Source organism: Taeniopygia guttata, chromosome 1A (assembly GCF_048771995.1).
Source record: "Taeniopygia guttata chromosome 1A, bTaeGut7.mat, whole genome shotgun sequence".
In the NCBI taxonomy this organism is placed as follows: domain Eukaryota; kingdom Metazoa; phylum Chordata; class Aves; order Passeriformes; family Estrildidae; genus Taeniopygia; species Taeniopygia guttata.
Window position 1 is genome coordinate 43,035,440 of NC_133025.1, and position 17,253 is coordinate 43,052,692.

The 17,253-nt window shown below is 37.0% G+C and overlaps 1 protein-coding gene across 3 annotated transcripts in view; it reads right to left on the minus strand.

Moving 5' to 3' along the window:
• The window catches only part of EEA1 (early endosome antigen 1), a 65,866-nt gene that overhangs the window by 32,004 nt on the left and 16,609 nt on the right, over positions 1 to 17,253 (minus strand). For 2 of the 3 annotated variants that reach the window (XM_030261213.4, XM_030261231.4), the window contains 9 exons: positions 13,216 to 13,343; positions 9,416 to 9,470; positions 9,222 to 9,287; positions 8,342 to 8,381; positions 7,411 to 7,518; positions 7,203 to 7,324; positions 5,586 to 5,741; positions 3,043 to 3,159; positions 710 to 1,048 (listed from right to left, as the gene is read on the minus strand). In XM_030261213.4, coding sequence (XP_030117073.2) covers positions 710 to 1,048; positions 3,043 to 3,159; positions 5,586 to 5,741; positions 7,203 to 7,324; positions 7,411 to 7,518; positions 8,342 to 8,381; positions 9,222 to 9,287; positions 9,416 to 9,470; positions 13,216 to 13,343 — 1,131 coding nt within the window. Of the gene's footprint in view, positions 1 to 709; positions 1,049 to 3,042; positions 3,160 to 5,585; positions 5,742 to 7,202; positions 7,325 to 7,410; positions 7,519 to 8,341; positions 8,382 to 9,149; positions 9,288 to 9,415; positions 9,471 to 13,215; positions 13,344 to 17,253 lie in introns of those variants that run through there. The other variant, XM_032746247.3, reaches the window with a different exon arrangement.

Consider the following 17,253-nt stretch of genomic DNA (forward strand, 5'->3'; position numbering starts at 1 on the left):
CAGCCAAGTCACAGTTCTTCCAAGATAAACTATACACAGGGAGCTTGCAGCTTGATACGTTTCAGATTTTACAAAGGGTTGAAAACCCAAAAACACTCACTTTAAAATAAATAAGCTTTAACAAGATTAAAATGAAGTATTTCACACTAACAGATAAAGATATAACTTTTTTACCTTAAGACCGGACATGATTATTACTGATACACAAATATTTCTCCAGTCTAACACATTACTCTCCAAAAAAAGAAAAACTGAATTCAACCAGCCTCAAGTTTCAAAATGCTCAATGTTATATGAAACTCCTACTTCTCACAGCCATTTGCCTCAGGAGAATAATAGATTCTGGTGGGGGGATGTATGTTCTGGGTGTTCTCCCAGCTACCAGCAACATAAAGAGAAGATGTTTGGGGAGAAACACTAAAGGAAGCAACATCAAGATTTCAAATGACCCTGGCTTTTCACACTAGATATTCCCTATTATATTCACTACTCAGACTTAAAGCAAATCAAGCACAGTTCAATTCTAATGTAAAACCAAGAATGACTTTTCTCAAATTTCGTATAGAGTGCTGGTTCATTACTCTCTTTCAAATAAGGAAATGTAAATGCATGTCCATAAGAAATATGCACGTGCAGTTTCTTAAACTTATGAGATGATTTTTAAGGAACCATTCAAACAGAATGTTCTAGGAGGCTTAAGGAAACTCACCTGACTGAGCTCACTTTGGAGTTGCAGGCCATGCTGTTCTTTTTCCTCCCTCTGCTGCTGAAGCTGTTTACATTCTGCCTTGAGATGCTGGTACTTTGTCTCTACTTCAGACAGCTCTTCTTTAAGTTTCTGGCTTGCTTCTGCCTTCTCACCTAGCTCTGTCTGTAATCTCTGTACTGAGGCCTCAGACGCAGACAGCTTTGCTTGAAGCTGTTGGCAGTCCAGGTCCTTCTGGTGAAAACTTGCCTGCACATTCTTCTTACTCACAGATACTTCATTGTGTTTTTCTTCCAGCTGGGTGTAGTCCTCTTCTTTCTTCAGCAGCTTCTCAGTCAGACTCTGTGAAGAGAGTTACATAGCAATTCAAGTACAATTCTGCTTGCAGCAGATCAACGTATTATTCAAATTTCTAAGCGTTGATGCTGAACAGTGAAGAATTTGTTCAAAAACATTATTAAAGAAAATATTAACCTGTATCTTGTATTACACATGTTGGTTCTGGATCCCATACAGCACACAGTTTCAACTGGAAATACTGTTTTTCATATTCTCACATAAATTCATTTCCTCTGAGAACACGACACAAACTCTATTTCCATATCCTGAAAACTAATTTGTTTTCCTTGAATGTTCAAATCAACTTATTTACAACTGCAATTGCTTGGGGAAAAGTTGAAAAGTTTTCCATGCCAGCTATCTTCTGGGCTAGAGGTCCTTATTGGCCTCTGCAATTACGGTGCTTTAAAAATGACAAAGAGGGAGCTCCAGCTGGTCTGAGAAAACTGATCCTATATACTTACATATACCTCTGTTCTTTAGTATAGTGCCTGAAAATATAAGAAACAGCTTTCTTGCTTAAAAAAAAAGCTTTCTCAGCTTTCTTGAGGTTGTACATAAGCTTGAAAAACTTTGCATCAATGCACAGAAATATCTTCCCACATTGCAACTGGATTGATTATAAATTGATTATTGATTATAAATCAATGTTCATATGAAATATATTAGATTCTATATATTCTACATATAATGTGTTCTATCATGAATTAATGGCTCCTCCCTGACAGATTTTTCACAGATGACACACTGTTCAAACTGGAAGCAATTTCTCTTACTGGAAGCTAGTCTTACCTTTTCCAATTCTAGGTCCAGCTCCTCCAGGGCCAAAATTCCTTAGCTAGCATATAATTCTTATGGATACCACCTTACAAAAAGCTGCATTAAGAGATGGCTGTAAACTGCTTTAAGTCACTAAAACTGCAAGAGTAAAAGCAGTTCACTCCCACTTCATCTCTTCCTATTCCTCAAGATGTGTTTGAGATTAAATTGACATAGCAGAGGACTCTCTCTTAATGTGTGGTTATCTTATGCATCAATCTGTTTCACTCCTTGTTGTTAATGAAATACCAACGGAATCAGGAAAGGACTCTATATTTTCAGCAACACTTCTGCCAAAAGCTTGCTCCATTGTTGCTGGTCTGTGGAAAATTACAGCATGACAATTCTTACTTTTTCAGTTCCACACCTGATTTAGTGAACCAGAGTCATCCTGGTAAAGGTAGTTTCATATACCAAATTTTAATTGTACCTTCTTGTATTTTTTGCAAATGCTTTAATATTAGATTACATTAAATACACTCTGTTTGGTCCCTGCCCTTTCCTGTTTCCAAGGCTGACAAGGTTCCTAGTAAATGCATGTATGTAATGTCCAGTTCATACTAGCGTTACATGCAACATAAAGGAGTACACATCTTTGTCCTTGTTTCCTCTCCCCCTTTATTTCCATTTTTACTCCCACAATACATGACTTCTTAACACAAATACAAAATGCAGCAAGCTCAAAGAGCTCTGATAACAGCTCTCAAAGAATCTAAGTTGAGAAGTTTCTGGAATTAATTTCCATTTTCTACTATTCATGATGCCAGTAAATGGCCTGAAAAATATGAAAAAAGTACAATCTAAAAGCCAAGAAACTGGAAAACCAACAAAGAGAATCAGAATATCTTTCCAATTATGATTTTTAGGCAAATGTATTATTTCCAGGGATACTACTTTTAATGTGTGAGATGGCAAATCTGCTTAATGATAGGAAAGCATAAACTACAGCAATTAATAATTTGGAATCATAGTAACCTAAAGAATTTCAGTTGTAGGATATGATGATTATTAAAATATGGTGTTTGTTTGTGCATTGTAATAGTCCAATTGTTAAACAAAATGGCAAAGGAATTCTCAACTCCTGCAAAAAGTTAGTCTTCAGTGCTTCCGAAGGCATTGTGTGATTTGTTTCCATTTTAATGTGAGCTGACAAGCATAGAAAACAATAGAATTCTCACCTGATTCTTCTGTTCTAGCTCTTTGACTGAACTTTGAAGTTTTTGCAGCTCCTGAACATACACAGCTACCTCCTGAGGTCCTTTGGCAAGTTCAGCTCTTAATTGGTTAATGGTAGCCTAAAAAGACAAAAAGAAAAATCCACATTTAAAACAAAGCTTTCCATGCATAATCCAACAAAAGCAAGATGTCTGGTAGCAAAATAAAAATATGTTTTCTATACAAATAAAAAGCCTAGGGAAAAAATCACCTGTAAACTAAGCTCAGAACACCATCAGAAGCATCACTAAGTATAATTTCACAGCTGAGATTCATTTATGTTCTATTTTGGAAGATGAAAATCTCATTCAATCCAATAGCAAATACCAGGTTGAACCCAAAACTGATGTAAATTGTAACAGATTATCTATTCATAATTATCACAGTTCTAGCCAAAGGTGAAACCTTTCCAAGTCATTGCAGTTACATGGCCAAAATCTTGGCTGCTCTAGGAAGGGAAATGTGCTGGAAAAGGCTCTAGAAGCAAGTCTGGCATTTGATGCAAACTTGGTGTGTGACTTTTGGACACATCAACCCTGCAGGACAGCATAATCAGAGGAACAATACTACCCCATTAAACAGGATCACTACAGAACAGAATATATCAATGACTGCACAGTATTTGAATACAATAATGGAAGAAAACAAGAAAAGCAGAAAAGCACTTTAGGGCATAGCTGCCCTAAAATATGTGTGTTAATGCACTCATTTCAAATACACTATATAGTAGTGACCTTTTCTAAAGAAGTTTTCCTTCCTGTTGTTCTCATAAGCAGAGATTTCAGCACAAATGCATAAATACTGAATTCAAAAGTGAACTAAAGCAGAACAGAAATAACAGACAATGACCATCCAATTTACAACCTTCCTCTAGGAAAAGGAACACCAAAGAAAATATAAGAACACAGTATATGACTGCATACAGTTAACTGACTTTCTGTAACATTGTGCTTTACAATGCTGTTTCATAACAGCTGTTAGCTAAAACACATCCTAGGTTTGGTCTTTTTTGGCCAAACATTCCAGGAAGTTATCAGAAAACAGTATGGCTATTTCATACCAAGAGAATATAATGCAGAAAATGTGCAGAAGCTTACAAAGGACACCACTGCAGCCTTTCCAGCTAGAATCATAATTTAAATGAATAAAGATCCATTTCTTGTTCACAATTCAGTAAGACCATCCCGCATTTCTTTCTTAACAGGGAAACACATCCTGTGTAAATATTCAGTCCTGGTATTTTCTTGCTGATGTGTCTGTATGAATAATGAACTATTAAAAAACAGGAATGCTTCTGTTTAATAACATCTTGAAATGGTCTTCATATGACAGAAATTTGCTATAAAAATGAAATGCTTTCCAAAAAATTTACCTCAAATTTAAGTGTCCCTATCAGAAAGCAGAAAAATAAAACGGATAAAATGGAAAGATGGAAAGAAGCAGTTGCAAAAGCTGTAGTAGACAGACTTCCTCAAATTTGTTTTACACATATTCCAGTGTTCCTAATGCCTTTGCTTAGTGGGAGGGAAAAAAAAAACCCAAACAAACAGAAATACACTAGTCATGGCTTTATTAAATTTACCCTCAATTTAGGCTACTAATTTTGTTTATGTCTTTGAGCACTCAAGTTAACAATCAAGCCCAGGTGCTGCATTTAATGAGGACTTCTAAGATATTGAAACAAATCCCAATAAGCAGAGATTCATAGCAATGCTTAGCTCCAAAGCAGTGCAGCTGTTTTCATAACACATTCACTATGCAGGAGCCACTGTAGTGAAAAACTAATGATGAAAGGAACCCCTCAGTATAAATATTCATGTGAAACATGTAGATGCCAGTTTCAGATACAGCTCTGAAAAAAGGTATAAACACCCAACAGATTTAGGTGACAATTGTACACTATACTATTCTTCACATCCCTCTCCTGTAGTATTTGAAGATGCTCATATAGGGCTAATACGATTTTTGTTATTTTCACCCATACTGAGCATTTACCTTATTTTAAAGATATTCACTTTGAAAGCCAATATTAATATGTGTATCCTCAGCCAGGCTGTAAAACCAGCCAAGGATGGTGTAAAAACTACTTTAAACTTTCAGTCCTTGATGTGTTCTTGAAGAGCAAAGCTGAGATGAAACATGGTCAAACATTTATGTCAAGCACTGCAGCCACTATGCCAATGAAGGACTTCCAGTTCTTATTTTCTTATGGATAACACGTAGCAAAATTGTGTTCTAGCCAGGAGCTGTTTGAGACAGTTTGAGGAGTAGAGTCTTCTTAAAGATGCAAATCTGAGATGCTGCATCTCTCTTCCTCTGCTTGTATAGTGGAAGTCATAACTGACAGAAGAGCAGAATAACCAAAACATTTGAAGAATTGAGAAGATTTAATTAAGAAGAATGCTTTTTCATTATGATTAATTCTTATTTTCCATTTTCATACGATAACCACAGCAAAGCTATAAACCACATTTTTATGTATGATTATTATGCATGATTATTATACCTCAGAGTTAGCCTGCTCAGCCTGCAAGTGCTTGCACTCATCTTTCAGCTTTTCAGATTCTCTTTCACGTTCCAGGGTCATTTTATCCATCAGTGTTTGAACTTGGACCAGCTCCTTTTTCAGGACAGCCACATCTTCCACACCAGGCCTTTGTAGCTGAAAAGTTGTGAGCAGTGAGCAACATCACAATGGCTTCCAGTGTCAATGTAATTTCTAAAAATCTATCAAATCATCCATTTATAGACAAGGTGACATAAACAGTACTACAGCTAGGTTTAATCAAAAAAAAAAAAAAAAAAAAAAAAAAAAAGAGATAAAAACCTCCCCAGAAAAACCCCAAAAGCACAGAGAAGTGCTTATAATTCCCAAAGAAAACAGTATTTAAGGGCTAATTTTTGGTTTTTGACTGCTAAATTTTGATCTTGCTGATTGATTTCAACCAAATCTGACAAAAGGAAAATTGTCTCAAAGATTTAATTTGTGTAACTTTTATGTAGGTAGATGGCTAGATACAGGATACTGCCCCTGTCTTCAAGAATTATTCCAGAAAATCACCACAGACAAAACAAAAGGGCAGTTGAAGGCAGTGTCTTGAAGATTCTGTCAGATACGGCTCACACTAAAGCCACAAGTAAAATCTGTCGGTAATTGCATCTCAAGCACCATAACATCCCTCAGCATGAAACAGTATGGAGGGAAAGGAGAGGGATGGCAACTAGGAGAACTAAAGAAAGCAGAGAAAATGAGTGTTGGCATCTTTAAAAGAGAAAAGGAATAGAATAAATTATAAGGAAAAGACAAGAAAAGAAGCAACTGAATAGGGAGGAATGGATAGGTCCAGCATTTGGGCAGGTCCAATAGGGCCCTTAAGGGCAGTCAGCTACAGGGAAGAAGGGGGATAAACAAGTCCTACTTTCCTCCAGAGTCTAAACAGTAGCTGAGTGATAAACTAGGAAGTTCCTTGCATTACAGCTTTAGAAGTTGCCCAACGTGCTGAGTCACTGGGATTGCTCCCTGGAGCCATGGCTGAATATAAAAGTCATCAGGAGGCCAAATTCTGGAATACACACACATTGGTATTATCAGCCAAGCAAAAGAGGGACAAGATTAACATAGGCATGATGATGACAGCTGCCAGTTTTTCAGCCACCATGTCACACAACACCTCTCTGAGCACTTCTTAAAAATCCAGCTGCCCAAGGACAGTCAGAGCATAACACCTCATGGAAAAAGAGTGACATAAAGATAGCTGTGGAAGTCAGCAATGGCACACTCCAAGTTCAGGTCTGTGCAGCACATCGATATGCATAACACACTGCAGAAATGCTGAAAGGCAGAGCATCAAACAAGAAGACTATAACATAATGCAGCGTGAATTTTAGTGTATGTCAGAAACAAAATAAAATTTCTAATTGTAAAATCACTGAAAATGTTGATCAAAAACAATGGTACTCTGAACTTTTTCAGCCCACAAGCAGATATCTTCAAGTTCAACAGAGTTTCACTGCTTTAAAACTGTGTTTACAAGCATTTAAATAAACACCTCCCTTGACCTGAAAACAACAAAAACATTAATGTGACTTGAAAACAACAAAAACATTAATGCGATGTGAATACCAGTTCTGTCTTTAAGTCTTCTACTGTACTTCTCTCTTTCTGCAGTTCTTGTCTCAGATTTGTCACTTTCTGTTCTGCACCTTCCCGAAGGCTGATTTCTTCATCATACTTTGATTTAAGATCTAATAAGAAAGAAGTTGAATAAATGATCCCTTTCACAAATTGCACAAGTAAAGAAGAGAATCTGATCTCATTCTAATACACTTACCCACAATTTCAGTGGCCAGTTGTGCTGCTTTTTGCTCAAATAAGTCTTTCATTTGCTTAATGTTAAAATTTTCTACTTGGATCTCTTCTAGTTGCCGTTCTAATGATTCTATTTCCATAAAAAGAACAGTATTATTTTCTAGAAGAATCAGGACAATACAGTTCTTCATGTTCATAACTAACCATGAGATGTGAATATGTAATCCAAAATCCCTTAACATCTAATCATCTTAGTAAAGTGAATGACTTTACTGAAGTTAAATATCTGCAAGCATGTTGTCAGGGTCACTAGTTGAGCACTCTGCAGGATTAAATACATATTGGTTTTCATTGGTCACAAATAGCTCTTCAGATCACTGCAACATGATGTTGAACTCCAAGCCCCGAACTGTAATTAAAAGCTTTAACCAATACCAGTCATATAGTTTATGTTTAAATAGGGAAAATTTTATTCTATGAGAGCCTCATGGAGAAAAACAGAGCAAAAATAATGGGTCTTCAAACAGAAAAAAAAAAATATTCACTGTTTTCTTTGCTAGCAATGAGCACAGAAAAACATTACATAAAACCATCACTGAAAAATGCTATATTTTATAGCTTATATAGGATAGTGCTATAGTATATATCTGACTGCTTGAATATATGAAATTATTAAAGAAGTGTTCAAAATGCCTCAAGAGAACTGCTTTCAGATTCAGTACTCCTGTTTTGCTTCTAAAAATTTCAAACCCTGAGCCTCTGGAACATTTCCCAAGACTACTGCTAAACATAAATAGCTCTTAATAGATCTTAAAATGCATCTTTTTTGCCAACAATTGTAACATTCTAGCTTTCTAGCTCTTTATTTTACCAGAAGTGCTAATTAACCTAAAAGCTAAACCAAAATAAATTCCAAAGCTGTGCAGAAATTAATATAATAAAATGTTAGCCACCTGTAGACGTAGCTGTTGTCAATCCATCAGATTTAGATTCCTTAAGAAAACAAAATAAATGCAGCATTAGATAGTAGCAATAAAAACTACTACTTCCAAAGTTCATCCATTTTTTTGGAAAAGACAGGGAAACAAAGAATTCTGTGCTCAAATACTGCACAGCAGAATAAAAATACCTGAATTCAAACAGTTGTATTTGGAAGCCTGGAAAAGGCCAAGATGACTTTTCATTTCATATATTGCTACATTAACAAGGTTTTCACTCATAAGGCTCCAGTAAGAATGCCTTCCCCCTCCCTTTCCTCACTACAGAAATCTGTCCTAAAAACAGAGGTTAGACATCAATAAGTACATCCTGAGAGGGAGCTTTGTCAGAAAGCAATTTCAGAGGTTTTTAACTATCCTGAATCTAAGCAACTCATAGTAATAAAAAAAGCAAGGGCTTCCTTTAGGACACAACACACTACAATTTGCCTTGCATGATTTTTTGAGCTCAGCTGGACACCTATGAACTACCACTGCTGTTTTCCAAACCTTCTTACAAGAAAGACTCCACAGCCTTTTCTCATAAAAGATGAAGCACCATGTTCAATTTAATTTCTTTAATAAACTGAGTTCTGAATAAGCTCAACAGAAGGAAAAGTCTAAGGTGAACTTGTAGTAAGTAGTATGGAATGGATAGTAGTATCTAGTCTGACTTTGTTCTTTACATTTACATACACAGTTACATTGTGTAGAGATAACTAGCTTTGTTTGCAAGAACACGCCAATATTTAAATTACAGAACTAACTAAATCAGGCCACGTGCCTTACAAAAAAGGTTTAATCTTCAATGTCAATGCTGACGATAAACCTGCTTCAAGTATTTTAAAGCAATTACTTGCTGCCGCTGCCCCTGCAATTTCTCTAGTTCTTTCTTCAGCTCTTCTGAATACCATCTCTCCTCCTGAGGGGGAAAATGATAACAAAAAAAAAAAGGAGATGGGGAGAGAGACTATAAATTTAGTTGCTTAAGACAGTGGAACACTTCAATTTGAAACAAAGAACCAAGTGCAAGTAAAATACATTTCCAACCTTCAGTGAAGCTTGCAAGTCTTGGACTTCTTGTCGGAGCAGTGATACTTCATCTCTGAATAAATATATCCACAGAGTGGAGAAAATGAATACATAGGGGTTATAGTTTGTCAATTACATACAAATTGTAAGGTGGGTTAAGTAATTGGACTGATAGCCATGTACTACATAAATAAAACTTACTTATTGATAAATATTTATTTTTAGGGTTTTTTTTTAAACTTGTAACAAACAAGATTAATATCACCTTGCACAACTCCTGAAAAATGCTAAACATATTAAATGGATAAGTAAAGAAATAGATATGAAAAAAAGTCTAATGGAAACAGAATCTAAATCTGAATCAGTACATCAGCTCAACCACATGAGTTCAGAATGACATTTAACTGGTTTGCATGCCTTCGTACAAAAAGGACAGGTTTCTTCTCCTTCACTTTCAATATCATGTAAAGGAACACTGCTAAGCAACAGCATGCTATCTTAACCCTGAAAAATGCAGTTACATAATTTTTAATCCACACAGCAATTTGGTATGCCCCACAGACATATTCACTTAATGGTCTGAATATTTAAAGCCTTAGAATTTTAAATTCTCAAATTTCATGCTCAAGCCTCCAGCCACGCAAGAACACATGATCCAAGGCTAGAACTGTTAGTAATTGATTGATACAGAACCCTTTAAAATCACAGCTCTCCTTACAGAGTTGCACAACTATACACACAAGGATAATGTTGCATTACAGAGATACAGCCACTCCAAATCAAGAATACAAAGGTTATTAAAATAATGCAAAAATATCCTTTCTTATTGTTTGTACAGTGGCAACACTAAGGGTTACACAGAATCTATACATGAGGGTACCAGTGCCAACAAAACCTCTCAGTTTTATACCATACAATTTTATTGCTGCTGGTGTGCATTATCCCCTCCTCCACAGATATTCTTTCAAATTATCTCATACTTAGGAGAAAAGAAGCCACCAAAGCAAGTAATTCCTTAGCTAAACTGGTGAGGAATAAATTCAATCCACATTACCATATTAACATCAGGTCAGGGTCATCAAGTAGCAAGTGAAACATGCATTTGAACCAGTGGAGCAAGAACTCCAAGGTGCATCAATTTTAATGACAAAACAAACATGGGCTATTGGGAGATCTATGTTTTTTCAGAGGAAAATTTTGTTATGCACACATTATTATGCCTGTGTGATACATTTACTGGAGGTTTGCAAATACAACTTTACTGAGGCAGGTATAGCTGCATTCCAAAACATGTGCATTGGTTGTGGGTGGAGAAGAGGGAGTCACTTTCTCATCAGTACAAGTAAATAAATGAGCTAAGACTCAGATCTAAGTTTATAAATAAAAAAGCAGGTGGAACAGTTAGCTGTACTGAAGTTGAACTGAACATATACAAGACCTGCAATATCAAAGCATTTAATATGCTTTGGTCTTCACAACAGATTGAAGGGTTGAGTTGTATAAAGCAAGTTTGTAATAGAGTGGAAGGTGGAGGGGAGGAGAATGGAATCAGTTTGTAATGTAAGGAGGCTTCTACAGCAGTTGCCTTGATATCCCCAACAAAATCTTGCTCAACCATTCTAAAATAAAACCTGAATTTAGTTTAACCAGTGGAAAATGCATGGGGGGGTGCGGGGCTTTGGGGGCATTAGTGTAAGGGATCACTGCAGGCACTGTAACTTTGCTATTCTTCCCATCATCCAATCCTCACCAAAGCTCCTTTTCTGCTAGCAATGTGACTATCCTTTCCTCCTCTCAACACATCTGAGCCTACCAACTGGAAAATCCTTAGTGCCTTTTCACTCCATCCACTCTGTTTCTCACCTGTAAAGCCAGTGCCTCCACCCTAGAACTGCATACTGATGGCCTTGCTGAATTACACTGGGGTGAGTTGTATGATTTACTCTCGGAACATATTCATCATAGTGTACTGGGGAGTGGGAGGAAGAGGAAACTGTAATTCCCAGTACTTAACTTGTCCTATTTACTACATATGGAATTTCACCTCCCAGTCTTGGTCCTAAGAATCACACATAAGCTTCACACATGGAGAGCAAGTGGAGTGGCTCCCTGCTGCAGGCTGCAATATTTCTTTAATATGGAATTCCAAGGCTTGGAAAAACATATTTATGTTGAATGAGTTTTTTCAAGCATGCACACAAATGAGTAGCATTAAAGAATGCCACACTAATAGGAAAATATAGCTCATGTGTTTGTTACACAATGGCTCTCACCAGACTCCCTTTATTCCATCTAAACTCCCTGACCTTGTCCACTTTTTCAGTTATGTGAGAGAAAACAAAACTACTTGTCCTTAAACTGTCATGAGCCAGAGAAAAATAACTAAATTTCACCAGCCAATATCTGGCTGGCTTTGGAAATTTGCAGGCATAAAAATAAGTATTTCATAAACTATATAAACAATATAGTTATGACAAGTAATTTCCCCACGTGAATGCTATTAGCCTACAAAAGTATCACTTCAGGTCAAAGTTGAACTACTCCAAAAGACTTAAATCAGGCATAAAAAGAATATTCATTACTGAATAAATATGCACATCAGAAGCCCAATATGACTTTACTAGTACCCTATCACTTTATCCTGTATAAAGCCCCAATTTTGATTTCTTTTGATGCAGCAGCTGAGAGAGAAGGCAACTATCCACAAGGAAGGAGTCTTCCAAGACTTCTGCTAATGCTGGCTCCTACTGGCTTGCCAGCTTTGCTCAGATCTGCATTTGGGTAACAACTGAACCATGTTATCTTCCACTCTCTTTTCTCACCAAAGAGCCATCCTCTCTTGAGCTAGTTACATAAATGCATGTCTTTCTTTCAATGTAATTATTTGTCATTTTGAGCCATATTTCTGGTTGTGACAAAACATTTCAACTGTTTACTTCCCAGGATCAGCAGAAGCCACAGGGTCACGTGCTGTGTACCTCTGTGCTGCTCACTCTGACTCTCCTATGTACAAACCAACAGCAGCATGGACTGCTATTTACAGCAGCACAAAACAAGCACAGAACAGAAAAAAAATTAGCAGGAAGCCAGGGGAAACCTCCAAGAAAAATCTTCCCAAAGCAACTCAGACTACTCAGTTAAACATTTCTAGAGAAAGTTTCACATTATCAGTTCCTTCTACATACCGCTGTTTTCAAAAATGAAACAACCTGATATTCTCCCTAGGGATGTATTCAATAATATAGTTATGACCAATAAATAAATAAATAAACTAGTTAAGATTTCTGAAGATCAGCATGGACTTTCTGAAACACAGAAGGAGAATTACTGGCACACATAGAAACTTCTCAGATTTGCAAAAACTAGGTAATAAGGTAAGCTATTCAGGCAAATACTGATATTGTAATTATCCAGTAAGTACCCTAATTAACCAGGGACAAAATTTGGTTTCTTCTCTATCTTTAGGGTTGTCCTCTCCACTCTCCAATGATGGTATTTCAGTTCTATGTTAGAAATTAAGAGAAACCCACATTTTTTCTGCCACACTTGTAAAAATCATTCTGGTCTGTAATGCTGCATTGTCTACTGAATCAGAAACAGGTGGCTTAATATCATAAACACATGTATCTGATTTTCACTTACTGTTAGATCAGTATCAGACAACATAAGTTACAAGCTGCCTTTGAATTCTAGTTGGAAATGGGACCTGAACATTTAAATACTTGACTGCATAAATTCAAATTAATAAAACCTTCAGTGTAACTAGAAGCAGCTCAACACTGGCACAAAAGCACATGCACAAACAAGTACTGTTTCACCTTTCCGGTGACAGATGACCTTCCCCTCCATGAGTTGAATCAATGCCAGAATTATGAACTGCTTCATAATGCTTGAACAGCTCCTCTGCTGATCCATGAGACTTCATACAGAGAGGACAAATAAAGCCCTATTTCAAAAAGGAAAAACAAACAAACAAAAATATGAAATACCTTTTTTTTCCATCTTATTTTTACACAGAACATTAAATTTTGTTTCCACATTTAAGTAGTAAATGCAATTTCGAAGATTCATACTAATTCTTTCATGCTCAATAAGTGTTTCTGCAATTAAAATGTTAGAAAATGTCTGCAAAAGGCACGTTCCATTATTCAGTGAGTTTTTTTCCCCAACAGTATTACATACTAGCAACAAAATTTTATTTAGCAAAACAAAAAGGACTGTTCTGCAATTCCTTCCTCCCTGCAACAAAGCAATTTTCCATACAACTTCCCATAAAATCCCATTCTTATTCCAAATAGAAGGTAGTATCTGGAGTTTGGTCTTTAAAAAGGAGATATAAAGATCCACTCTAAAGCACAGTTATTCATAAACCAATTATATCCATATTGAAACTACTGATTGTAATATGGGCTGACAACTAAGAATCACTTTTTACCTTTCATATAATTAATTGGTAAGTGCCATTCAGATAAATACCACATCAAGAAAATCAGATCTCTACAGCCTTAAGAATCTGAAATCATCCATTTTCTTTCCAGCATATATACTACAAGCTTACCAGAGTGGAAATTTAGCAGATCAATGCCCTCATTCTACCCATTAGCCCACAAATGAAACAGTGTTATGTTCCTCTCTATGTATCTCTAAACATTTGTGGAGTGTTCAAGCTGCCACTTACCAGAAGTACCATCCACCTAATTTTTCATTACATCTGGTGTAATGCAGGACTACACGCTGGCTCCTCACTCATGTGGTTATCATGCCAACTCTGAGCCCAATTCCCATACAAATTTCAGCCCATGACAGTAGCTACACTGAGACATTCCCAGAGTAAGAGCTAAAAACCTCATCTCATATTAAAGACTCCCTGTAATCCCTGTAATTCAAGCAGAGTAAAAAGGACATCATGTAAGTGGGGTGCCTGTCTTTAACTTTTTTAAGGCCCCCTGTCCCTTTAATTTGTTTCAAATATGCATTTTTACATTTATATGTTATCCTTGTATGTTTCTTATGCCACTACAAACTGTAGTGTACTCCAACATTAAACCAAGGTCCTCCAGTATCCAAGATGAGAGCACTGCTCTAAATGGGACTATCACACTTCATCTAGCACACGCTCACATACCAGTTATGAAGGACACATGAAGACTTTTGACCCTTTTGTGCTCTTAACTTTGCATCTGGATGCTAACAGATTTAAATATTAGGACAAAGTGAACATAATGAATGTGTATGTTGATAACCACAAATAGCATTCATTTATTAATTTGGCATTCACAGTATTTTGTTTCACGAGTCACTAACAATTCAACAACATTTACACAGTTTTAACCAAGGAAAACTATTGTGTTCAGCTACTCAAACGTAGCCAAAGCTCTAAACAGAGCCTTCATAACTTCTATTATTTATTTAGTGTTTCAGAAATTAATTACTAAATACAGTTGCTTGTCAAGTCCACTAAATATCATATGGAAAATTAATTTTGTCACAACTACACCAAACAAAACAGAGTACTCTTTCCTAAGCAGGAAACAGGCATCCAACCTTAACAATCATTTATTTATTTGCAGAGTTGATCAGCACAGTTTCACTCCAGATTCAATCACGTTAACTAATATATAAGTATATGTACAGAAAATTTGTTCAGCTACTGGGTTCCCAGTAATGTTTATCTGATACAATTAGCATAGGATGCCAATGAGAGTCACTCTTGAGTGCAAGAACCAGAGGTACTTGCCTGGCACACAGCAAATGGCAATGAATTATAGGGGGTCACAAAATATAGGAGTGGGTTTTTTCCTAGTAAGCTTTATACAGAAATAAGTCATTTTCATACAATGACAGTGCAACAGCATCCTTTCAGGATGAAACTCTACTAAGCAGTTCTCAGTGTTGTGTTTAGCTTCCCAGTGATGGGAAGGTCTGCTGTTCATAGAGAAAAGCTGCTCATGGAGAAAAGCATGTGTTCCTCATAGTTCCATTAAGCGCGTCTAGAAAGAATGAGTGCAGAAAATTGCTCTGGCCTCTCCTTCCTTTTGCCCTTTATCTCTTTTCATTTAAACAGCAAAATCTGTTTTTTTGCTTGGGTTTTTTTTTGTTTGTTTGTTTGGGTTTTTTTGTGGGGTTACTGTGCTTGGGGTTTATTCTGTGCAAATAGGAGCCCTAGAGAAGAGGAAAGAATAGATTACATGTGCAATTAGCCCAGGGGGACAGCAATTGTACATCCCAATTATTGGGCAAAGACAGCCAAGGTTTCCCAGGCAGGCAAGGGAGGAAGATTTGAAGGCAAGGTCCACAAGGACAAGGGGACAGAGGCAGAGCAGAGCTGCTGAGAAAGGGGAATGTGCTGCAGTTGTGAGCCTCCAGAGTGGATGGGAGCTCTGGGGAGGCAGGCATACTGTCAGAGGGAGGAAACATGGACAAAACCTCCTCCTCTTGTTCTTAGAAACTGCCTTCCTCTCACACAAGCAGGCATAAAGTGAGGATCACCCACCAGCCTCAGGCTCTCCACCAGCACTGTCATGATTGTGGCTGGCCTCAGTTTTGGGGGTCCTGTCACTGCTGGAGTCAGCTCTCACGTGCACCCCTTCTAATGCAGCTTTTGCTGGAGGTCTGACATACAGGCTGTAACAGAGTGAGCCATCACCCTCCGGCAACAAGGTGCCCTTGTCATGGGAAATGTCATCTGTCCTGTACAGAGGACGGCAGGAACACCAGCTCCTACAGATACAATCAACTACCACTCATACATCAGAGCCTCAAACTGCACGAATCCAGGAACCAGCTGCACCTCACAGACAGATAATATCCAGTGTCAACTCTGATGTCATCAGCACTAATTCAGTTGTCTTTACAGAAGGAAAATCAGAATCATCAGGATACTTCTGGCAGCAGGCTGTAACAGGTGGAAGTGTATAAGTTTCCTGGATCTTCCCAGGAAGATCTTCCCAGGAATCCCAAGATTCCCAGTGACAATCTTGTTTGGGAAACTGGGTTGGTGGTGGATCACTAATTTTATCTCTTAAAAAAATTAAAATTAAATACAAAAAAAAATATCTCTCAGTATCATCTTGAGATTAACTTTGTAAATATGTTCAAAAGTGTATTTTACTATTCTAAAGACAAAATGTATTTTACCTTAGAATAGTAAAACACAATTTTTTTGCAGATGCCTGCCAGTTTCACAGAAAACAAAAAATAAACCACAAGAACTGCATGCACTAGTTTTTATCAGGAAAATGTTCTTGAGATCACCATAGAATTTCAGAAGCCATGCACAGACAGAACAATTTCTTTAAAAAGGCATTTAAACCAAACCCCCAATATACATGCACAAACAACAAACTAGGAGACAGCACACAACTTATTGCTCAAAACAGCCCCTGACCCAATAGTCCAGGCATCCCAACAAGAATGAGTGAGACACTAAATTTCAAATCCCAATTTTCTGATCCCAAGGGAAACATTCTTCTTTCAGGAGGCCCATGAGCCATGCCAAGCATCAAGCACCACCAGAGTACCATGCTGTCTGCAGTAGGACAGGCCTTCCTCGGTGCCAAGACTCCAAAACACATGGGTTTCGCTCACAACAGAACAGAAACTGCTACACACATCTTGCCTCAGCTTGAGTTATAATGCCAAATTTCACTAAAGATCTCAGACTTCTAGAAAGCACTAGAAGATTTTTTTACTTATCTTTCTCAAGATAGACTTACAAATAAGCCCAAAGAACAAAAAAATACTTATCTCCTCTAATAGTTGAAATTTATTTTCAGGCTTGATAAAGTTAAGCTTCTCAGTTCTCTATCTCCTTAAAGCCATTCAAGGTAAATTCTTTCTTTCTGGTAACATAATTA